Source organism: Bos taurus, chromosome 15 (genome assembly GCF_002263795.3).
Source record: "Bos taurus isolate L1 Dominette 01449 registration number 42190680 breed Hereford chromosome 15, ARS-UCD2.0, whole genome shotgun sequence".
Taxonomy (NCBI): Eukaryota; Metazoa; Chordata; class Mammalia; order Artiodactyla; family Bovidae; genus Bos; species Bos taurus.
In genome coordinates, this window is record NC_037342.1 from 63,113,695 (window position 1) to 63,138,238 (window position 24,544).

A 24,544-nucleotide genomic window follows, 5' to 3' on the forward strand; every position below is an offset into this window, starting at 1 on the left:
CTGCCTGGATCTCTTTCCTTCTTAAGATGAGTCTGAGAATTCACAAAATCAGGATTTTGCTTGAAAAATGGAGAAGAACCTAGAACCCTCCACTGAGGCAGCTACTTTCTCAGTGTAAAAAATCAGGCCATGTGGTCATCATTGTGATCACTAAGTTCTGCACAGATTTCAATCATTTGAAATACAATTAAATAATCACTAGAAGCAAACCCCACTCCAGTACTCCAGTGTTCTTGCCTGGAGAATCCCAGGGACGGGAGAGCCTGGTGGGCTGCCGTCTATGGGGTCACACAGAGTCGGACACGACTGAAGTGACTTAGTATAGCAGAAGCAAAGACCTGAATAAAAAGGGCCAAGCCTTTCACATTCTCTTGGGGGATTCCTTTGTTCACTGTGGTTCTTACACATTTACCTGTGAGCAATTCCTGAGCCACTCTGCTGGCTGCAAGGCTCTGAAGAAAAATGTGTCTAGTTGGGAACCACTCTTCTACTTATACTCACACACACACACACACACCTGTTCCTGACACGCCTGACCTGGTTAGTCCAAAGTCAGTGGTGTAAACACCCCGCAGGGGGCACAGGGCTCTGGAAGACATTGCCTTCTCCCTTTTCCCTTTGGTATCTGAAGAGCTAAACACTGGCCCCTAGTAGGGACGAGACATGGGGGATTCCTGCCTGGTTCGTGGGAAATAAATCCTCTCCAAAAAACTGGAAGGTTTTGGTCTACGGACGCTGGCAAGGATGGCATCAGGCCTGCGGTGGAAATGTGAGCCCAGCGGGGAGTGAGGACTGGATATGCAGGTGGACCGTGCACCGTGCTTCTCCTTACCTGGACTTGGGTTGGGGGAGAGGGTGTCTCCCCTGCCTGTGGAACATCACTGACAGAGGATGGGCAGGCTGTGTTTGAAAACAAACCTCTGCAGAGATGGACTCGCCTGCACGCAGCACTTCTGACCACATTCAACACCAGTGCCCTGCCCTCAGCCCCAGGGCCCATTACAGCAGAGCCTCAGGCCATCTTCATGGTCACTGTCTACAGGCTAAGAAGGTTCAGGGTATTCCTAGGACTGTCAGGTGCAAAACTCAGCAGAAAGTATTTATGGAGCCCAGCCTTTAGGTTTTTGCAAAAAGTGTGGTCCATCTGAGCCACCAGAAATATAAGAATTCCATGGACAGAGAAGCCTGGCCAGCTGCAGTCCATGGGGTTGTGAAGAGTCAGACATGACTGAGCAGCTAACACGAAGTGTGGTCCACAGCCCAGCAGGGTTGGCATCTCCTGGGAACGTGTCAGGAATGTGGTCTCAGGCCCCGCCCCAGAACTTCCGAATGGGAGACTGTACTTGAACAAATTCCATTCCATAGGGAATGTCTATGGAGAAGGCAATGGCACCCCACTCCAGTACTCTTGCCTGGAAAATCCCATGGATGGAGGAGCCTGGAAGGCTGCAGTCCATGGGGTTGCTGAGCGACTGAGTGACTTCACTTTCACTTTTCACTTTCATGCATTGGAGAAGGAAATGGCAACCCACTCCAGTGTTCTTGCCTGGAGAATCCCAGGGACGGGGAGCCTGGTGGGCTGCCGTCTATGGGGTCGCACAGAGTGGGACACGACTGAAGTGACTTAGCAGCAGCATGGTTAGTAAAAGCTGAGAAGTCCTTGAGGAAGTAACACAGGAAGGGAGATGATCTACTCCTCTAGGAGTTCACACATGGTTGCTGCTGCTGCTGCTGCTAAGTCGCTTCAGTCGTGTCCGACTCTGTGCGACCCCACAGACGGCAGCCCACCAGGCTCTCCCGTCCCTGGGATTCTCCAGGCAAGAACACTGGAGTGGGTTGCCATTTCCTTCTCCAATGCAGGAAAGTGAAAAGTGAAAGTGAAGTCGCTCAGTTGTGTCCGACTCTTAGCGATCCCATGGACTGTAGCCCACCAGGCTCCTCCGTCCATGGGATTTTCCAGGCAAGAGTACTGGAGTGGGGTGCCATTGCCTTCTCTGCACACATGGTTAGGAAGGTATAACTTGCAGATATAAAACCATGGAGCAGAGTGCATGTCTACATCGTCAAACACATTTTGGAAGGAAAACTGGATATGGAATACCAAGACCAGCCTCAGCCACTACTGTCACTGAGCCTTAGATTCCTCATCTGTAAAGTGGGAAAAATACTTACCCTGTCAACCTTACTGACAGACGGTCCTAGATGCGAAAGCACAACACCCATATTAAGATGCTATTGAATGTTATGTACTCCAAGTGCTACAGAAGGTCCAGGATGAGAGAGTCTGGGAAGAACCATTGAAGGACTGGAGGTGGCCTTTTAAAGATACTGGACCAGACACTTTACTAAAGTGAGATGGGAGAATGTATATTTTGACACCTGCACCTATATATAGCCTCTAGCCTGAACTACAGAGAGCTCCCTGTGACCAACATTCTTCCTGACATTCTGCTCATGGTCAACACCGCAGGTCTCAGAACACATACTCAATGCCACCGGGTACATTACCAAACACAAAACCAACAGATGTGGTCTCTGTGGGGAGGTTGACAAGAGCTCTGTTGCTGCAAACCTTAACTCTGGTTTGTGGTACATGGAAATGGATTTGTTTGTCATTTGGTGGACTTGACCTGTGAAGATATCTGGATACCCCAAAAGGACGCTGGAGGTGGTGGTAGTGTTTGGGGCGGGGAGGTGGGAGAGGGGAGAGGAAAGGAAATTAGCATGAGTTCTTGGGTAATCATTTTCCTAGATGATGTTTATGAAGCCTTTGCTGTGTGGTTGAAGTTTTAATGCTTTTCCCCTAATTTAATCCTCACTACGACTATCTGTCAGACACAGATGAGGAAAACAAGGACTGACAATCTGAACCCAGGTTGGTCGGCTTTCCAAAGCCCATGACCTTAACTGCAAGCTAACCTGCTGAAGTGGTTTGAGAATCTCTGGGCTTCCTCGAGCAGCTGAAACAATGTGGCCGCTTTTGTTGTGAAACCTGGCTCATTCTGACTCGCTGACGTTTGCCATGCTTGTCCTGAGCTTCTCCAGAGAAATGCTGTCTTCTGGCAGGAAAAGATAAAAACTGCTGATACAAATGAGTCACCACATTTGCTATAATTAACAGTGATGCAAGAGCCAGATGCAAACCAAGTGGGGCCTCAGGACCTGACTTTCAGGCGGCCCCAAACTTTGAGCTGCTCTTCAACACAGAAAAATCCCTGCGGTGAGCTGCTGTCTGTTCAAGATACATTTTAAATGAAGAAATGAAGCCTGGAATGCATGCAAGTTCCCAGATAATGGAGTGGAGAGGAGCGGCACCAAATTAATCTCCTTATTTACAACTGAAAAACTATCCACCAGAACCAGGAAGAGAGTTTATAGTTTATAGATAATGTAGATCTTTGCTTTCACACTCGGCTGCCCTGGAAAGCCTGAGCTGTCTCCAACCTGCTGAGCTACTTCATAGCAACTACAATTGCAAGTTCAGTTGTACTAGGTGTTCAGTTTATACCCTCCTAATTGCAGTGTGTACCTGTGAACTTTAAAAAAAAAAAAAAAGAACAGTTATTTGCATCTCTCTAGGCTTTTTTTTGCTGACATGGAATAAGAAGTGATGCAATGATAGCCTGATGAAAATGACTTGGAACACACAAGTCCCCCCATCCAGCCATGAGCCCTTGTGATCACAATTACTTTATGATGAGAGGAGGGGGCAGTGCTCTCTGGCTGCTTCTAGGGTCAGTAATTGCCTCCTGAGTTTCAACAGAGAGAAACAAAGAATGGTCAGGACATGATTAGTCTTAAGTGGTCACTGATGTCAGTGTCAGCACCTTACCTGTGGAAAAGAGGCTCAACTCTCCCCAAGATGTGAACACAATACAGCTGATAGAATCTTACCACTTTCCTTTTGAATAGACTTTAATTGAGAGCAAAGTGAAAAATGCAGGTTACATTTTTAGTGTTATCATCAATATGTTGGAAGATCAACACCAAAACAGTGATACATCTAACATTTATACATATCCTAACTTTAGCTGTCAAAGAGCAAATCATTATCAGATATATATATTTACACAATAATTTCAAGCAACAGTAAATAATAAACTCCCTCCCTTAAAAAATAAAAACAAAACACACACACATACACCCAACCACCTTTAAACAATGGATTTCCTCACACCATTAAGTCTCATTTTTTTTTTTTCACATATACTTGGAGACCCAAAGTTATTTAAGTTACTTAAGAACAGTCTTATCAGTGGAAATTCTGGACCAGCCCTTATGTTCTTTTAGAGTCATTTTAATTTTTACAACTTGAAGCCACATAACCAGCATGGTCTGTATACTATAAGGACACCCCAAATGATAAAAATGAATTCCACTTCCTTTGTGTGAGGAGATATGTACATCTCTGAAGATGTATATGATTACAACTCAAAAGTCAAACAGAAACACAAAAACAAAATCTCAGATCCTCAAGCACGATTTCTTAAGAGCATTGTGCTAACATTAACAATGAATTAACTGAATGCTAAGATTCTTTTAGATATCTCTGCAGAGGTACTGGTTAGTTCTGATTCTTTTTTTTTCAGCTGCTTGAAATGCTTGAGTTTTAAAAGTTGCCTGGTCCAGGTTAGCAGCCTGCCTAACCTCCGGAATGTCGGACAGGACTCACCCCCAGTGCCTTGCTCTCTGATTTATTTCTCGCTGTTGCTGTTAGTAAATGGAAACCATGACAAAGTTTACATTAGCAGACACATCCACATGCCTGGGCCCATAAATATTCTATGATGGAAAATGGTACAATGACTCCATTCCTCTTGAAAATGAGCGTAAAGTGAGAAGGGGCAGGGGAACATCACCAACAGTGGCTCTGCTTACAGTGGAAAATCCAGACCAAATGGTGACGGGCTTTTAACTAACCGGACACTGAGAGCCACTTCTCCAGGGCCTTACCAGTCAACTCAAAGTTGGCTAAGCAGAGACCAACTCCTTTGGGCAAACCTGGTAGAATCCAGTAGTACAGGCATCTTGTCTCAGACGTTGGATGAAGAAAGATCAACCGCCGTTTCCTTCTCCGACAGGCGAGTGAGGAGGAATCTGAAAGTCAGCTTTGAGAGGAGCGCGCACTCGGTCCTGCCTGGGGCGCGGGACGGCGGCCGGTGGGGACCCCTCAGAGCGCCAGCTGCAGCTTGCTCATATTTCTCTGGTGCATGTTGTGATGGCGGACCAATTCGTCTGACCGGGCAAACTTTTTCTGACAACTGGGCCACCGACAGCTGAAGGGCTTCTCACCTGTTGACACAATGGCCAGTCAGAGACACTTGCCGTGGAGAGACGGAGCTGCAAGTTCAACTACCAGAGGCCTGAGTTAAATCATCACAAGGCACCCACTCCACATTCCCTCTAGCTTTTTCCCTAAGCTCACACATCTAGTTCATCTCACGAGGCGGCCTTGACGTGGCAGCACCTCTGGGGCCTCAAGGATTAAAATGCTGTGACAATTACGAAATGTCACTGAGTCAGAAGACTTGGGAAATGGGAGAGACGGAGCGAATCAAGGTAATGGAAATGTCTGGGTGCTTCATATTTAATCAAGGGGGGAAAACACTTGGTAAAACACAACCCCTGTCATTAGACGGTTTTGTGAATTGTGCAAACGCTTCCCGTTTGCTGTTTAAGGAGGGCACTGAGCTTAACTGGAAGGCAAGGGCCTTAGGATCATCACGCAGGATACTGTTAATGGACCGCCACCCAGTAGCACAGCTGCAACTAGAGCTTTAACATCTCTGTCTGTATACATATTCTGGACGGGCTGGGCATGTTAAATAAATCACTGACCTCAGTACACATGGTATTTGCTTCTTTTACCTTAAAGGGTTATTTAGAGAGTAATACCCATTATATAGAAGATTGGAGGTGAGGCATGGTTTCAAGATTTTTTCAAAGCTTGCCAAAAAATCGAGGCTTCTCCATCTAAGGAGGCCTCAGAAGTTTCTTCCAAGTCTCATTTTGGATGGGAAAGATAATTAGCATTTCTGAATGCTTATCTATGTACTAAGCTCTGTGCTGGGTTATCATATATATATATATATATAAATTATACATAATATATATAATTTCATGTACTCTTTCCAACAACCTGTAAGGTAAGCATTATTATCCGCATTCTACAGATGAGGCTGGAACCTCAGGTGAGTGCAGACACAGGCAAGACTTCTTAAACCTGGGTCTGTCTGATTCCAAATCCAGGTCTGTCTGTAGGACACACTTCCTGGGCCTCGGCATAATGGAAATACAGCTGTGGCTTTATCCTAAGTAAAAACATCACAGGAGCCAATTCCTCCACCTGGGGAGGTTCTCAGGATATAGCTAGTCCTTCTCTGAGAAATACTGGAAGGGATAAGCACTGAGAAATATCCCAGGGGAGGCACTGTCCCCGGGTCAGAACTGGAGGCTAATCAACTATAGCTCCCAGTTAGATATTAAACAGTCTGCGAGTGACATAGGTCATTTTGTACATCGACAGATATGCATGAGGTGGGGCGCAGGGTACCTCTTCCCCACCAAATTATGAGTTCAGGACTAAGGCAAAGAAGTGACATTAAAGGTACTCGAGTCAGGGAATGAGCTGTCCATCCCACTGACTCTGGGCCACAGGTACTCTGACTGCCTACAAGTACAGCCTGCTGGGGCTGAGAATCCAGGACTGCACGGCGGATCACGCCTCATACTTCCCTCGCCTCCCACTCACTGTCCCTCGGCCCTTCCTGATCTGGCTCCTGTCCCCTGCTCCCACGGCCAACCGTGCTGTCAAAGGTCACCTCCTAATGGACAAATCCTAACCGCTTCTCCTGTCGGTCATCATCCTCCTCAAACTCTCGAGGGAACTCAACTCTGCTGACCAGGGGGTCTCCTCCTGATTCTCTCTCCTCCCTGGGCCACAAGGTGAACACAGACTCTTTCCCCAGTAAAGAAGCAGTGGGCAGGTGGGCTGGGAAGAGACAGATCTGGGGTTGCTACTTACTAGCTTTGGGATTTTAAACAAAGTTATTTCATCATTCTGTGCCTCAGTCTCCTCATCTGTAAAATGGGGATGAAATGTTACCTATCCTACTTATCTTCTGAGGATGTTGTGAAGATAAAATGAGATAAACTAAGCATTGGTCCTCCCTCTAAAGCTAGAAAATACACAACGAAGATGGTGCTATTTTCATTCTGAATCATACCAGCCTTGTGGAGAAGCAAAAACTTTCAGCAGCTGTGAATAAATGTCTTTTCTCTCTCTACTCCTTTTGTTTGTTTATTTTTACTTTTTGGCCATGCAGCATGTCGGATCTTAGTTCCCTGACCAGGGACTGAACCAGTGCTCCCTGCATTGAAAATGCTGAGTCTTAACCACTGGGCCAGAGGGAAGGAGGGGAAGTGCCTCCCTCTATTCTACTATGAAGGAAATAATACCCACACACCAATATGAGTCTGGCAGAAACCATGCCTGCTCCTGGGGCATTAACTTTTAGCAGAGCAAAGATTCAGGTCTCTGAAAACAGTGTTATAAAATGCAGACTTTCAGGAGTACAAGTGATTGGCTTGCTAGAATTTCTGCTATTTTCCTCCAAGGCTGATTATCCTATCAAACTGAGCGATAAAGATGTGATGCAACAAACTGGGAACAGCAGGGACTTAGCTTATCTCTTCACTTCATTCTGGACACTCCTGAAAGCAGTTCTTTTCACATCTCTTCTGCTCCATACTTCCCACCCCCATTCCTTCTTAAACAATGTTATTATTTAAAGACATCCATGCACTGTTCTTTCTCCTGAATCTAAAGCTGTTTAGAACTTTTCCACTCATCTTTTCCAATCTCTCACATCACAAGCAACCCCATTCAACAGTAGTTTAAAAAAATAAAGAAAAATAAATGTGAAGAAAAGTTTACGCACTTGTTTTACCTGTATGAGTCCTGGTGTGGGTCTTCAGGTGGTCGGAACGGGAGAACTTTCGCTGACAAGTTTTACACTGGAATGGTTTCACACCTAAACGGACAGAGAAGGTCTAGCCGCGGCCCTAACCGTGTGGGGGCATAGCAAGGCCCACAAGGCCCGCTTCCCGGTGGCCTGAGGAGTTGGGCATTTCCAGCCATACCTGCAGTGTCTGGCTCGCCCTCGGATTTCCCCAACACCCCAGGCCCAGCAGGAGCCACCTAATACCGCACAGTAATCCTTGAAGACCTGTTGTCTTGGGAACAACTATTGCTTAACCACAAGTGTCCAGCTTCTCAGAGAAGTTTCAGCTGTGTCTGAGACTGAAAAAGTGAATCACACACTACAGATGGGACTTTGCTCTCCCCCCACCCGTGTTCTTTACTGACACTCAGTGTATCATCAGCAAATTGCTAGTGGGAATATCATGATTCTGTGGTTTTCAGGGGAAATGTGGGACGTTTCCTTTTCTTTTCTTTCTTCTTTTTTTTTTTTTAAGAGAAGGTAAATCCCCAGCAATTAGGAGGGAAAATTATTGGAGAAATTAAAAAATGGCTGACCCTCTCACACCCATATTGAACAATAAAAAGAATCACAAAATCAACAATGACCCAAGGGAACACACTGCCAGCAACGAGAAGGGAGCCTACAAACCTGTGTGTCTCCTTTGGTGTCTTTTGAGCTGGTCTGAACGAGAAAACCTTCGTTCACAGTCCTTGAAGTCACACTGGTATGGTTTCTCACCTTGGGGAAGATACGTATTCCATTGGAAAATGATATTGGAAATAAAGATCTCATTAGAGGCAACTTCTCTTATTGGGACTGAAAGGATCCCAAAATGCTGAAAGGCATTTGGGTGGAAGGTTTCAGGGATATGCTGTCAACCTTAGGGGGCTTCCCAGGTTGCTCTAGCAATAAGAAACTGGCCTGCCAATGCAGGAGATGGTAAGAGACGCAGGTTCAACCCTGGGTCAGGAAGACGCTCTGGAGAAGGGCATGGCAACCCACTCCAATATCTTGCCTGGGGAATTCCCAAGGACAGAGGAGCTTGGCGGGCTATTATCCTTAGGGTCACAGAGTCAGACACGACTAAAGTGACTTAGCATGCGTGCATGCCAAACCACAGGGTTAGGAGGAAGTCCCACCTACATACATATATTCATGGGCAGGAGGCATGGAATTAGGGGCTGGGTGAATAAGGCTGAGTTGGAAGCGAAGGGAACTCGGGTTCTGGAGTTTGACATGGTGGGGAATATCCAGCTCTTTCAATCTGCTGGGTGAGGTGTCGTTTCCTCACTGTGAAACGGGGCCAATAACCTGACAGCTTCCAAGGACTTGTAAACAGATTACAACAGACCAGCCACAGAAGGGCTTAGCCTAGAGCCTAGCACAGAGGCAGTGCTCAAAAAATACTGGCAGCTAATATTTAAACAAATAATAAACCAAAGCGGTCTTAAGTCCAAGACTTGAGTTTGTGGCAGAATTCTGGGATGGATGTCCCCTAGAGCTGGCCCCGTGGAGTAAGTACTTTATGTTTTATGGCCTAAAGCTCTGGTATTCTCTGCTACTGACTTCCCAACCCTGAGTTAGGTATAAACAACTCCAGGGTTGTAAGATGTTCAAATTAAACCAGGAGCCAGAGCCTTAGAGTTCTGGGTATCCCTTTACTCGAGAGAAGACAGGAATGGGATTACACAACCTCCTGCCTCACAGTGAAGCCCTGCCCCTGTCTTTGCAGGAAAAGTTCAGCCAAATCCCAGGAACTGCGCCCCCTGAGTGCACTGAGCAACCCTGGACCGTCCCACCTTCTTATGAGAATTCTGAGTCACCAGCATTCTGGGATGGAGAGCAAGCGATCCCATGATCAGCCGGTTCTTTCTGTTGTTGGGCAGTTCCTGGTTCCTTTCCAGCCTCAAGACCTCCTCTGCTTCCCTGATTCATCTATACTCCTGCTCTATAGAGCTCACCATTCCTGAACCCTGCCTTATACTTCGCTCACACTAAACATCCTCCATCCCTATCTCCAGATTCCTAACCCATCATAAACTCTATGGCACGTCCCTCTCAAATGCTGTTTCCTCTGTGATGCCTTCTTGGAAGCTTCCTGTTCACATAGAAAGCCTTTCCTTCCCTCATTACAGAATGGCTGACATGGGGCCTTGTCAGATCCACCGTCTGCCACAGACTGGAAAATCCTGAGAGCAGGAAACTTTCCTCAACTTTCTATTGATATCCAGCCTAGTGCCTTAACTTCAGCTCTTCAAGCTGGAAAAAGCAACACTTCTATCCAGTCTCATGTCTTTTTTCTGCCTTTCTGCTTATGCTCATCCTTTACTTTCTCTGCCTGACCCTGCCTACCCTTTATTGGTTAATCCAAGCCCTTCCTTCTTCAAGAAACAAACGATGCTCACTCAGAAAAATACCCTCTGAATGAATCTTTACAGAGCCTCCAGATTCACTCAATCATCACACAGTCTCTTCTCCCTTTTCACTTTTGTATGTCTTGCCTCCAAAACAGACCATCGACTCTTTGAGCAAGGGGCTTGTGACTTGGAGTTAAAAGGCATGAGTTTGAGTCTTCCCTATATCCTACCCACCGGATAATTGTTTTGTTTGTGATAATAAAATGAAATAATGAATGTAGAGAATTTGGCCCATGGAAAGTATTTAATAAAAGGTTCTTAACATAATAGTAGAGAAGACTATATACATGGACATCACCTGATGGTCATCACCAAAATCAGATTGATTATATTCTTTGTAGCCAAAGACAGAGAAGCTCTATACAGTCAGCAAAAACAAGGCCAGGAGCTGACTGTGGCTCAGATCATGAACTTCTTATTGCCAAATTCAGACTTAAATTGAAGAAAGCAGGGAAAACCACTAGATCATTCAGGTATAACCTAAATCAAATCCCTTATAATTATACAGTCAAAGTGAGAAATAGATTTAAGGGCCTAGATCTGATAGATAGAGTGCCTGATGAACTATGGAATGAGGTTTGTGACATTGTACAGGAGACAGGGATCAAGACCATCCCCATGGAAAAGAAATGCAAAAAAGCAAAATGGCTGTCTGGGGAGGGCTTACAAATAGCTGTGAAAAGAAGAGAAGCGAAAAGCAAAGGAGAAAAGGAAAGATATAAGCATCTGAATGCAAAGTTCCAAAGAATAGCAAGAAGAGATAAGAAAGCCTTCTTCAGCGATCAACGCAAAGAAACAGAGGAAAACAGTAGAATGGGAAAGACTAGAGATCTCTTCAAGAAAATTAGAGATACCAAGGGAACATTTCATGCAAAGATGGGCTCGATAAAGGACAGAAATGGTATGGACCTAACAGAAGCAGAAGATATTACGAAGAGATGGCAAGAATACACAGAAGAACTGTACAAAAAAGATCTTCATGACCCAGATAATCACGATGGTGTGATCACTGACCTAGAGCCAGACATCCTGGAATGTGAAGTCAAGTGGGCCTTAGAAAGCATCACTACGAATAAAGCTAGTGGAGGTGATGGAATTCCAGTCGAGCTATTTCAAATCCTGAAAGATGATGCTGTGAAAGTGCTGCACTCAATATGCCAGCAAATTTGGAAAACTCAGCAGTGGCCACAGGACTGGAAAAGGTCAGTTTTCATTCCAATCCCAAAGAAAGGCAATGCCAAAGAATGCTCAAATGACTGCACAATTGCACTCATCTCACATGCTAGTAAAGTAATGCTCAAAATTCTCCAAGCCAGGCTTCAGCAATATGTGAACCGTGAACTTCCTGATGTTCAAGCTGGTTTTAGAAAAGGCAGAGGAACCAGAGATCAAATTTGCCAACATCCGCTGGATCATGGAAAAAGCAAGAGAGTTCCAGAAAAACATCTATTTCTGTTTTATTGACTATGCCAAAGCCTTTGACTGTGTGGATCACAATAAACTGTGGGAAATTCTGAAAGAGATGGGAATACCAGACCACCTGATCTGCCTCTTGAGAAATTTGTATGCAGATCAGGAAGCAACAGTTAGAACTGAACATGGAACAACAGACTGGTTCCAAATAGGAAAAGGAGTACGTCAAGGCTGTATATTGTCACCCTGCTTATTTAACTTATATGCAGAGGACATCATGAGAAACGCTGGACTGGAAGAAACACAAGCTGGAATCAAGATTGCTGGGAGAAGTATCAATCACCTCAGATATACAGATGACACCACCCTTATGGCAGAAAGTGAAGAGGAACTAAAAAGCCTCTTGATGAAATTGAAAGAGGAGAGTGAAAAAGTTGGCTTAAAGCTCAACATTCAGAAAATGAAGATAATGGCATCCGGTCCCATCACTTCATGGGAAATAGATGGGGAAATAATGGAAACAGTGTCAGACTTTATTTTTTTGGGCTCCAAAATCACTGCAGATGGTGACTGCAGCCATGAAATTAAAAGATGCTTACTCCTTGGAAGAAAAGTTATGACCAACCTAGAGAGCATATTCAAAAGCAGAGACATTAGTTTGCCAACTAAGGTCCGTCTAGTCAAGGCTATGGTTTTTCCTGTGGTCACGTATGGATGTGAGAGTTGGACTGTGAAGAAGGCTGAGTGCCAAAGAATTGATGCTTTTGAACTGTGGTGTTGGAGAAGACTCTTGAGAGTCCCTTGGACTGCAAGGAGATCCAACCAGTCCATTCTGAAGGAGATCAGCCCTGGGTGTTCTTTGGAGGGAATGATGCTAAAGCTGAAACTCCAGTACTTTGGCCACCTCATGCAAAGAGTTGACTCATTGGAAAAGACTCTGATGCTGGGAGGGATTGGGGGCAGGAGGAGAAGGGGATGACAGAGGATGAGATGGCTGGATGGCATCATTGACTCGATGGACATGAGTCTGAGTGAACTCCAGGAGTTGGTGATGGACAGGGAGGCCTGGCATGCTGCGATTCATGGGGTCGCAAAGAGTCGGACATGACTGAGCGACTGAACTGAACTATTATTGAGAATAGATACAAAAAGATGGCACTCTTTCAAGAAGGGGACTTCAGTGATGTTAAATACCCTTCCCTCCTCGTCTTCTGCACGGAAGAGTTTCTTAAAGGCTCCGGCAGGTCTGAAGGTCATGGCTATCTTTCTTACTGCCTTCCCTTCCCACAGACATCTAACCCTTACTGTTTTCTAAGTGCCTCTTTTCCATTATAATTTCTACAACCATATTGCCTTCAGTGTATTCTCTTGTATTTATCTAGGCAGAATTTTACTTTATCATTTTCCTTATAATCAGATACGTTGCAAATGATCTCATTTGGGGAAATACATAACAACACAACATGCAACTTCTCATCTTCAGCTTAAAGCAGGCGGTCTGCTGCTGCTGCTGCTGCTAAAGTCGCTTCAGTCGTGTCCGACTCTGTGTGACCTCATAGACGGCAGCCCACCAGGCTCTGCCGTCCCTGGGATTCTCCAGGCAAGAACACTGGAGTGGGTTGCCATTTCCTTCTCCAATGCATAAAAGTGAAAGTGAGGTCTCTCAGTCGTGTCTGACTCTTAGCGACCCCATGGACTGTAGCCTCCCAGGCTCCTCCATCCATGGGATTTTCCAGGCAAGAGTACTGGAGTGGGGTGCCACTGCCTTCTCCGATAATCAGATACTTTTCAAATGATCTCATTTGGGGAAATACATAACAACACAACATGCAACTTCTCATTTTCAGCTTAAAGCAGGCGGTCTACTGAGTATAAACTCAGGTCTACGCCAGAACTGTAGCCTTCACTGTAGCCTTCAGACACAATGGCTTAGCAAAGACCAATGGTCTAAAGAGATCTGAACCCAGCTCATTTTCTTCTTCAGCTTCCCCAAAGAAAAGTCCGCAGTAACAATAAAACAATGAAAGTGAAAGTCATTCAGTTGTGTCTGACTCTTTGTGACCCCATGGACTATACAGTCCACAGAATTCTCCAGGCCAGAATACTGGAGTGGGTAGCCACTATTCTTCTCCAGGGGATCTTCCCAAGCCAGGGATTGAACCCAGGTCTCCCACATTGCAGGCGGATTCTTTACCAGCTGAGCCACAAGGGAAGCCCAAGAATACTGGAGTGGGTAGCCTATCCCTTCTCCACCGGATCTTCCCAAGCCAGGAGTCAAACCAGGGTCTCCTGCATTGCAAGCGGATTCTTTACCAACTGAGCTATGAGGGAAGCAATAATAAACAATAATGGTACTTAAAACGAAGAAGCTACCTTAAATCGTGGGGAAAAAATGGTACCAGCTCCCCAGTAGGAAAGCCTGCGCTTTGCCCTGATTTCCTGTAGGAAAACTCAGTCACATTCCCATCTAGTGCCCACAAGGCCAACCAAGAACAGACATTTGTGAAACTGATGTTCACATTCCCTGTGGCCAACAACCAAACGTGGCCAGTTCTTTCCCAGAGGCACACCCTGTAACCTGTGGGAAAATCCAGTTTTCTTTAAAACATCATAAAAAATCATCTTTTTCAGGGGGGTTGAAAACAAAAATTAAACCTAGAAGCCATTTTCCCACTCCTACCTGGTTGGTTACTACTAACCCAAGCAGTTAAGTTCTTCTTTGGACCATCTCATTCTAAGTCTCCAGAATAATCTTGCACATCAAGTTCCTAGAATCATCTAACTACCAAGCCCCAAGGCTAGCTCCTCTCCCGTAAGAGATGCTAATACTATTATAAAAGTTAGAGCGTTTATTCAGACTTACTGACACAGGGAACTGGAAGAGATGGTTCATATCTCTAATTCCTTTCATTCAATTTGATTTTAGAAGTTAATCTAGTCTCAACAATTGTATAAGGGAGGCTATCATCTCCATTTTCCATGTAAGGCAGATGAAGTTTGAAGCGTGGTTAGTAACTTGCTCAAGGTCACACCACCTGGTGGTGAAACCAGACTTCAAGCCAGGTCTCTTTAATTCTGTGAAATTCTCTCTCTACCTACTCTGCTCTTCCCTTTTTAAATAAAGGATAGAACTTCAGGATACATAATGGCCTGGCAGCCTTTTTCCATCCCCTGAAAGTAGTGTCTACTTTGCATTCCAGAAATCACCTGTGTCCTGACAGTGACAGCAGGAAGCAGGGCCTGCCAAGCCGCCCCTGAGCCACCAGAACCAAGACTGGACAGTGAATGCACTTACCAGTGTGCTTCCGGCTGTGCATCTGTAAGTGGGACAGCTTAAAATATCTCTTATTGCAGCCTGGGTAAGCACACATGAAGGGGCGCTTCTCACTGGTCTCAGATGCCGACCGGACAAGAGTCGGGGCCACTCCAGGCACACGCCGCACATCCTGCAAGCAGAGCGTAAGATGAACAGAGGCTTTAAGCCACATGTGAACATTCACATTGGTCCCAAGGAAAGTGAGCTTTGAAGTATTCCCAAAGGAGGGATAGTGGATGTGATGCCTGAAACCACTCCCCCCAACATCTGAGGTGCCCAAAGCAGACATCGCTAGTGGATGACAGAGCAGCACATTCAACAGTGCACTGCCCTAAGATCATCACTGCTGATCAACCAGAACCGGGACCTGAGATGAAGTCAGTCTTAGGGCTGCTGATCCAGAGCATCTGGAAAAGAAATGCTGCACACTGGGAGAGTTCCCAATCTTTCCTGTCTCTCAGCTTCTCAATCTTGAAGCAGAGAGGTCTGGAAGTCAAAGCCCCAGGTTCTACTCTATTCCCTCCCACTCGGACACCAGGCCACATGACCTCGGGCCCTATCTGCAATGGGTTGGGAAGTCCTTATTAGAGAAAAATGAGCCCCCAACTGAGCAACCTTCCACGTGTGAGTCAATGACAAGGAAGAAGAATACATCCTGGGAGGTGAGGGTTCTGTCTGTGAAGGGAGCTGAAACCACAGGAAGCCCACAGCATTGCCAGCACGATCCTTTACTAGAGACACCAGGAAGCACCGTGTGTGTGCCCTCTGCCCACTCTATGTCCATCACAGGGCATTCTGTGGATCACCTTTATCCTGTAGGAGTGTGTGTGCATGGTTTGGTCCTCCATGAGAAGAAGCTAGAGGGAAACAGTGAGGCAAATGCCCCTTAGGCTCTGGGGACCAGTGAGTCATAAGCAAAAGCAACGCAAGTGCCTGAGGGGTCACTGAACCCACCTCGTCCTCACACAGATGTGCAGGTCAGGGCCCGAGAGCACATCCACAGTTTGTCTTAAGACCTGGGACCACTTCTAAGCTTACCCACTCCTGCCCTGGGCACTTCCCCCACCACCTACAAGCATACGTTCAAGTTCCTATTTCACCTCTTGCTGCGCGATCTTTTTGGAAGTAAACATACAGTAGTACCATACGGCTGGAGAAGGCGATGGCACCCCACTCCAGGAGAAGGCGATGGCGCCCACTCCAGTGTTCCTGCCTGGAGAATCCCATGGATGGAGGGCCTGGTGGGCTGCAGTCCATGGGGTCGCACAGAGTCGGACACGACTAAGCAACTTCACTTTCAGTTTTCACTTTCATTCATTGGAGAAGGAAATGGCAACCCACTCCAGTGTTCTTGCCTGGAGAATCCCAGGGACGGGGGAGCCTGGTGGGCTGCAGTCCATGAGGTTGCTAAGAGTCAGACACGACTGAGTGACTTCCCTTTCACTTTTCACTTTCGTGCATTGGAGAAGGAAATGGCAACCCACTCCAGTGTTCTTGCCTGGAGAATCCCAGGGACGGGGGAGCCTGGTGGGCTGCCGTCTATGGGGTCGCACAGAGTCGGACACGACTGAAGCGACTTAGCAGCAGCAGCAGCAGCAGCAATACCATACGGCTCTACTACTGACGGGCCACAGTGTCTTAAGGCAAAAGATGGAATAAGTTTAAATGAGGAGGCAGCTGTGTCTGATTGGTCCGCTCTGGAGGAAAATTAACACAGACCACGACAGTAAGTCTGATAAACTGGGCTTGGTGAAAAGGAAGGGAAAAGGAGTTTCGTACAGGTCCTTTAATTCACCCCAGAGGCAGCGCACCGGGCAACAGGAAATAAAACAGAGTTGTCAGTGTCAGCCAGTCCTGGTGGAGAAGGCTGACATTACTTGTCTGACTTCCATCAGATGTCCATGTTTCTGTCACCCTCACTTTTATTCTCACCACTGGAAGGCTTGGGGATGAGGGAACACGCTGTTCTATCCCCATGATGCCTCTGGAAACATTCTTCAGAACATCTCAGAGCACTTGCTCCACACATCACGTGGGAACTTGGCCCACACACAACTTATTTCTAATGTGCTGACTACTCTGGAGAAAGTATCTCAGCCGTTACTCATGTTGTTGCAACCACAGAGTCACACGCCAAAAGGCACAAACACAAGCCCTTGGTAACTGTGCGTGGTTCTGAATGCCCAAAAGAGGCTCCGGGAGATGGCCTTCCGTCCAATTTCCATTTTACTTTCCTTTCCTCACTCTCCCTTAGCAAAGACGGAGTCTACCTTTGGGCACTTCACCGTGCAGAACAAGTCTTAGAAGTCCACAGTCCAGGTCATTAATTCAAGCTCATTTAGCCCCAACGTAAGATGTGCATAGCCTACCCTAGAGAAGGCGAATTAAACAGTGAAGGAGGAAAGAAGGGAATTCTGCAGAAAGCACCCTGGTCTGAGTGAGGCGGCTGCATGCACACCGGCCTCTGGAAAGGAGAAGACCTCCCAGCCTGCCCCAGTGGAAGAGGGGGGATCCCTGCTGACACAGGAGCCTATGGTTAGGAACAGACTTGCCAGGGCCAAACAGCCAGCAGCGAGGACGTGAGAGGCTGTTGGGAAGGAGAGAGGCAGCCGGGGCCCCGTGTACTCACCTGAATGCCCCTGAAGACGCCGTGGGTGTGTATCCGGTACTGGGCGCCACAGAGGATGGGTGTGGTGTGGTTGTCACTCTCGTACCCCGTGCCATGGCTGCAAACACAGAGAAGGGAGAACAGGACTCAGGCTGCTTCACAGGCATCAGGGCAACGCGCCTCTGCAGTGAGACAAATGTCCTTTCAGAGCCCTCGGGACAACTCGGTTGGCCTCTGCCTCCCTCCACTGGGGCTGCCCTGGAAGCAGTGCTTTGTGAAAGGCAGAGCTGCCCGATCCTTGGGTGACCCCCAGGCAGTCCCTTACCCCCGCACTCTCCAGGGCACACCATCTGGGTCCATGCCTCTCTCAGACAAGCCAGGGAAAAGTCACAGTGGCAGGAGTTCATTCCCAGCAAGTTGTTTACCATCAAGACAGCAGGGCTGACAGCTGTGAATATCTCAGGAATGAGCAGATGCCTCAAATTTCACATTGAATGCAAGGGATTTTTTGTCGGCACCTCATGACTCAGTTTTTACCAGATAGCACCAAGAAAGCGATGACGCTTACAAGAAGAGATGTCGCATCCTTAGAAGCGGGGATTACACATCTGGGGCTCTGCTCCACTTCAACTGCAGATCAGGTTTCCAGACCAACTTAACTCTTTGCAGCCAAGCCAGATCCTAGGTGGACACTTCCTCCAGCATTAGACTGACCAGTCCCCGAGCCAGAGCTCAGTTAGCCTTGGACTACTAGCGAGAGCTGAGGGATGGAGAAGGTTGGAAAGAACACCTTGCAAGGGGTGGATGCTCTGCTCTAAAAATATTCTCTCCTTTGCGTAAAAGCTGATCTCTGTTCTTCAGTTGTTTTACTTTCAAATGAGGCCAAGTGGACTTCCCCAGGAGTCCAGTGCTTAAGACGAAGGAGGAGTGGGTTTGATCCCTGGTTGGGGATCTAAGCTCCCGCATGGCCGCAGGGTGCAGTCAAAGATTACGAAAACTACAACCATCACCACCAAATGAGGCAGGGTGAGAACTGCAACCCACAGGGCAGCACATTATAATCGCAGCTAGACTCACCACGGGGAGCTTTTATGAAATGCCTCTGTAAAATGGTGAAGCTGCTTTGAACCACGTCTGGCAGTTCCTCAAAAGCTTAGATGTAAAGTTACCATGTGACCCAGAAATTCCGTGTCCAGGTGTATTCCCAGGAGAAATGAAAATATATTTCCCCACAGAAATTTGTAGCCATTAGCAGCATTACTCGTAATAGCCAAAAATGAGAATCAGCCCAAACGCCTGTCATCTGATGGTGGATAAACAAAATATGGCATATTCCTAAAGTGGAATATTATTTGAGGATAAAAGGAATGAAATACGTGATGAAGTACGTGACAAACCTTGAAAACATTATGCTAAGAGAAAAGTCAGTCACAGAGGACTGCTTGCTATATGGTTCTCTTTACAAAAAACGTCCAGAAGAGGCAAATTAGAGATAGAAAGTAGATAGGTGGTTGATTGCTGAGGACTGAGGATTCTGAAGGGAAATGGAGGGTGACTGGTAACGTGAAACTGAAAGTCACTCAGTGGTGTCTAACTCTTACAGTCCACAGAATTCTCCAGGCCACAACACTGGAGTGGGTAGCCTTTCCCTTCTCCAGGGGATCTTCCCAAAGCCAGGGATCGAACCCAGGTCTCCCGCATTGCAGGCAGATTGTTTACCAACTAAGCTATCAGGGAAGCCCGTGATTGTTAAAAATGTCCTCCAATTGTGGTACTGCTCATACAAGTCTGTGAATATACTAAAACCCCTGAATTGTACACTGCAAATGGGTGAAAGGTACACTGTGGAAATACATAAAGCTCTTAAAAAATTAAGATGGGGGAAAGGATAAACTGGGAGATGGACTGACATACACACATTACCAAATATAAAATAGATAATTAATAAGACCTACTAGGAGCTCTATATTCTGTAATGGCCTAATGGGAAAAGAATCTAAAAAGAGTAGATACATGTGTATGTATAACTGATACACTGCTATACAGCAGAAAGTAACATAACATTGTAAATCAACCATACGCTTAATAAAAATTAAAGTGTGCCAAAAAATTAAATCGCAAGTATTTATTTTTTTTAAAAATTACCTCTGGGGACTGGGGTCCATGCATTTTTTTAAGCCTCTGGGTGAAAGTTAACTGTCAGAACTGAGAACTCCCACGCTCTGCCTCTGTTACTCTAGAGAGTCCCAGGGGCCCGATATAGGAGGCAGGTAGCCCACTCCATCCAAGGCTGGCTCAACTCTCACTCACCCAGGGGAGAGAATTCCTGGAAGGGAAGAGTGTCAGGACGACGCACACGTCCACACACCCTGCGGCCACAGCAGCTGTGGCATTTCACCTCTGGTTCTGGCTCCAGGCTTTCAAGAAAGAACTGCCTGTCTCCTTCCTACAAAGCGATGAGAGCAGTTGGGGGCGGTGGGTGGCAGTTCTGCTCCCTCTAACCTCCTACACCTCATCTCCACATCCTTCAGGTGATTTTTGACATATCTGGGGGGAAATGTCCCAAAGAGCTGACCCAGGGTCAGACGACACACAAAACTGGGAGGAAATGCCAAACTCAGGTAATGTCTGCCTTTTGGAACTTTAGAACGCGTTTGCCAAAAGAAAAAGGTCCCGTCTGGCCTCCTTACAACTGCATTCTATCGACGGTGGGGAAGGGAGAGCTGATGAGAATGGTGGCTCGGCAGCAAAAAGAAGACAGAACGAGAATGGTGCTACCAGAACATTCTGCCTCCCAGGCTGCCTTTGCTTGGTTCAGCCTTCTGCACGGAGCCCAAATGTGACATACATGTTTTCTAGGGCTCAGGGACCCAACAATAGAAGTCTGAATTATTTTCAAGTTCCAGTATCAAAAGGGAAGGTCTTCTCTGGTGGCTCAGTGGTGAAGAACCCACCTGCCAATGCAGAAGACCTGGGTTTGATCCCTGGGTTGGAAAGATACCCTTGGAGGAGGAAATGGCAACCCACTCCAGTGTTCTTGCCTGGGAAATCCCATGGACAGAGGAGCCTGGCAGGCCACAGTCCGAGGGGTCGCAAAAGAGTTGGATACGACTGAGCAGCTAAACAACAATAACAAATCAAACGGGAAGAACCTGGAACCTCCAGTCTCAGCAGCTCATCTCTGGATGTCACCTGGATTCCTGGAGGTGAGAAATACGGGAAACCGACTTTTCTTAGCCTACTTGTCCCAGGAAATGAAATGTTGCCCCACTCAAATGGGATGCCATGATCCTCACAACCAGATGCAACCAACAAACAAAGGCAGCAAGACCGTACCCGCCAAATGTGCCACTAGATTCTTCTAGCAGGTCCGTGAACGAGAAAAACAGCCGGGTCCGTTCTCATTGGCCCCATAAAACAAACACACCAATGCAATTCCACCTGGTGGAAACTATGCCACCTCACACTCTTTCCAGCATGGTCCACCCAGAACACAGAGTTCAACCCGTGGGCATTCAGCTTGGCAACGACTCTCTCTGGTTAAGAAAAGCAAAGCCAGTTGAGGGGCTTGAACCATAGATTAATAGAGGCAGAAAAGTCATCTGTTCTGACTTCCTCCAGCTCCTCTTTACCAGCAGGACAACATGACTGGTGACTAGTTTTCAAGGCAGCCCACTCCACTTGTGTTCTTCCCGACCCAGGGACGGAACCTGGGTATCATGCGTTGCAGGCCGATTCTTTACTGTCTGAGCCACCAGGGAAGTCTAACTGTTGGGAAAGGCCTTTCTAAACTGGGCAGAAATCTGCCTCTTCATTTATGTCTCCTAGAGACCCAGAGTATCACTATTTTACAGCCATCTGTGTGTGTCTCCTCCACTGTACCATAAACACAGCCTTGAAAACAGAGAGCAAGCTGCTCCTTTCTGCACCTCTCAACTTTAACTCAAGTAAGGTGCACAGTCTAAAACAGTTCCTTAAGATGGACCGAATCTAACTCCTCTTCCACATGACAATCCTTCAGGCATCTGAAGACAGCTCTCCAGACTACAGACCTGGGGCGCTCTCAACTATAACAACACGAACTGGCATCTAATTTCCATGCCATCCAAAACGTCCTCTTCTTCATCCCCTTCATTTTATTAAGTCCCTCTCAAAGAGCAGGCTTAGGGTGGACCTTAGTCCCGGAGAACTGTATTTATATAAGGGACTGAGAAGGGAGGATCACAGAAGTCTTGAGAATCACCGAAGTGACAAACACCTAACACTGGAGAGCAATGCCTCACCCAAAGAAATTTCATTCCAAAATAGTTTAAGTCAATATGCTAGTCAATATGATGCATTATGCCCACCAGCTGCCAGGGCTCAATCCCTGGGTAGAGGGTCTGGGGCTTCCCCTCTCAACCTGGACAAAGCATTGCTGCTAACACACGTAAGAGCACATCCTCTCTTAGCACTCAGGTCACGGTGATCTTCTTAGTCAAATGAAATCTCCAACTCCCATCCTAGCATGTACCACAGTTAAGCCAGGTAGTCCAACCTTGAACCTGAAGGCATGATTTTTGTCTTTTATTGCAATTCAGGACCACACATTTATCCTTCAAATTCCATTCTATTTCCTTTAGAGAGTCATCCTCAACTGTTGAAATCTTTTTGCTTTGGCTTCCAAAGCATTTGCTTTCCATCCTGTTACACGTTATTTCAATATTTTAAAAGTACCTTTTCAGTGTTTTCATAAGAAGAAAGGCTCTTCCTTGTTGCTGCATATATTTACAGTATGTAAAACTGGTCTCTGATATTCAGGCAGTGAAAAGATTCTAAAAGGCCTCTCCATGAGACGACCTGAGGGAAGCTATCATAAAGAATCTAGTCATTTAGATGGGGTTAAGTCCAAGAGCGCAAAAGTCATCAGCAGGAATCAATCTGAGAAAGGGCTCAGGAAGACAGCAGCTGCCGCTGCATCAATAGCCATTGTTAAGAACCAGCTGCTCATTTAGATAGTCAAGTGAAACCAAGCTTTATCCCCAAAGAGATCAGCCAGTACAAGTTATAGTAAGTATGTTGTGGATGAACCAAACAGGAATGAGAGTAGGACTCCTGGAGGTCTGAAACCATTAAGCCTTTCAAGAAGGGCAAGGAGTTACCAGCCTAGAGAAGAGATTTCTGGGGCCAAAGATGCTCCTTTCAAGAAAGGAATCACAGAGCCCCAGAGGTGGGGTAAAAACTTGTCATGACCCAGAGACAAGGGTATTATTATTCATGGAGACAATCGGTATCAGAAGGCAGGTTCTAGAGACAGCATGAATTGCACCAGTCCCACATCTCCCTTGGGGTCGAAATGCACACACAGTGATTCCTTGCAAACCAAATAATGAGAGGAACGTAAAGGAGCCCTGGCACTACGTACAGCGTGGCACGTGACCCAAGCCTGAGAGAAGCTGGACTTTCTTAGGAAAAAAAAAAATGGTGCATAAAATGTTTTCATGCTTTGTTGCCTCGCGAAATACTCTTTGATAGATAAAATACTGGACTCGGCTGAATGGCAGAGAAAAAGGATTTGATGACTCTTTGGCCAAGATGAGCAGGGGGACGCACAGGGATGGACAGTGAGGTGTCACGAGGGCAGCCATGGGGCCAGCAGGTGAGAAGAGTCGGTGGGTCTGGTGCAGGCAGGGGACCATATGGAAAAGGAAGCTGAGAGTAACGCAACTGCTGCTTTCTTCCCACCCTGGAGCACTACACGAGAAATCACTCATCAGGCTGATAAAGACACTTAACTCCGCTCCTCAGGTTTTGTTGTTCAACTAGGCACAAATCACTCACTTAAGTACTTAGCTTATAACTATCCACCAAGACATCAAAAAATAACTATTGTGTCTTTTTGCAATAAAGATCAACTACATTAGTGACCTTCCACAGAGACTAGTAATTCTAGAAACAGACTTGAGCGTTGCCTTGTGCATGATTAACACATCTTTGTTCTAAACCCTTGTTTTCTTCCCTATGTGCTTTCCAAAATCCAGCTTAATAGCTTTACCAACACAACAACTCATGCTAATCTCACTGCTCTATGGTTTCCAGCGGGGCGGGGGGGGGGGGGGGGGGGTTCTTCCTATTTAAAAACTAAGATATTTGCCTCAGTTAAGCAAAAACTAAGGCAAAGTCTCAACTCTTCAGTCACCTCTCTCCATGAATTTCCATGATTATCAGCCAATGGTCAATGATTTCGCTAAACTGTTCAGAATATGGATTTGGTCTTTTTCCCTTAAAGCAAAGCCACAAACTCAGGTACCTACAGGGGCCAAGCAAGTGAGAAAAATAAATGACGAAGGTCCTGGAAAGAAAGATGGCATCAAACTGACAGGGACAGCCAGCCCAACCACCCCACCCCTGCCCAAAGGAGGCAGCGAGGAACCCGATCTACCAGCCAAGTACTATTGATAACATAACCCCAATGTTGCCAGATATTTCCATTCTCCAGAAAAGTCAGAAATCACAGCTTTTATGTGAGATCACTTGAGTTTTAAATTCTGGGAAATAACTGAAATTGTAAAGAACCACTGTCAGGTCAAACAAAATCTATCTCTGGCCTAAGGGCAATCAATTTGTAACCTCTGCTTTAAAGGTTGAGCAGTGAAGTTTAAACTGCAAGCTGGAAAACTCCCTCTGGATTCTGTTGCCTCCTCCTACCTGGCAACAGAATGGAGCTGGCGATGTGTCTGATTCTTTAAGTACTGAGTCATTAGAATCTTCCAAACCCTTGAAAGTTTGAAAGGATGCATACTTGAACAGCAGGAATGGTCAGTGC

The 24,544-nt window shown here is 46.3% G+C and overlaps 1 protein-coding gene across 4 annotated transcripts in view; it reads right to left on the reverse strand.

Moving 5' to 3' along the window:
- Positions 1-3,897: 3,897 nt before the first annotated feature.
- WT1 (WT1 transcription factor) overlaps positions 3,898-24,544 on the reverse strand; it is a 51,025-nt gene continuing 30,378 nt past the window's right edge. For 3 of the 4 annotated variants that reach the window (XM_015474834.3, XM_059875157.1, XM_059875156.1), the window contains 5 exons: positions 17,761-17,857; positions 15,111-15,261; positions 8,634-8,723; positions 7,941-8,033; positions 3,898-5,292 (listed from right to left, as the gene is read on the reverse strand). In XM_015474834.3, the coding sequence (XP_015330320.1) occupies positions 5,171-5,292; positions 7,941-8,033; positions 8,634-8,723; positions 15,111-15,261; positions 17,761-17,857 (553 nt within the window). In that variant the 3' untranslated portion in view covers positions 3,898-5,170. Of the gene's footprint in view, positions 5,293-7,940; positions 8,724-15,110; positions 15,262-17,760; positions 17,858-24,544 lie in introns of those variants that run through there. The other variant, XM_059875155.1, reaches the window with a different exon arrangement.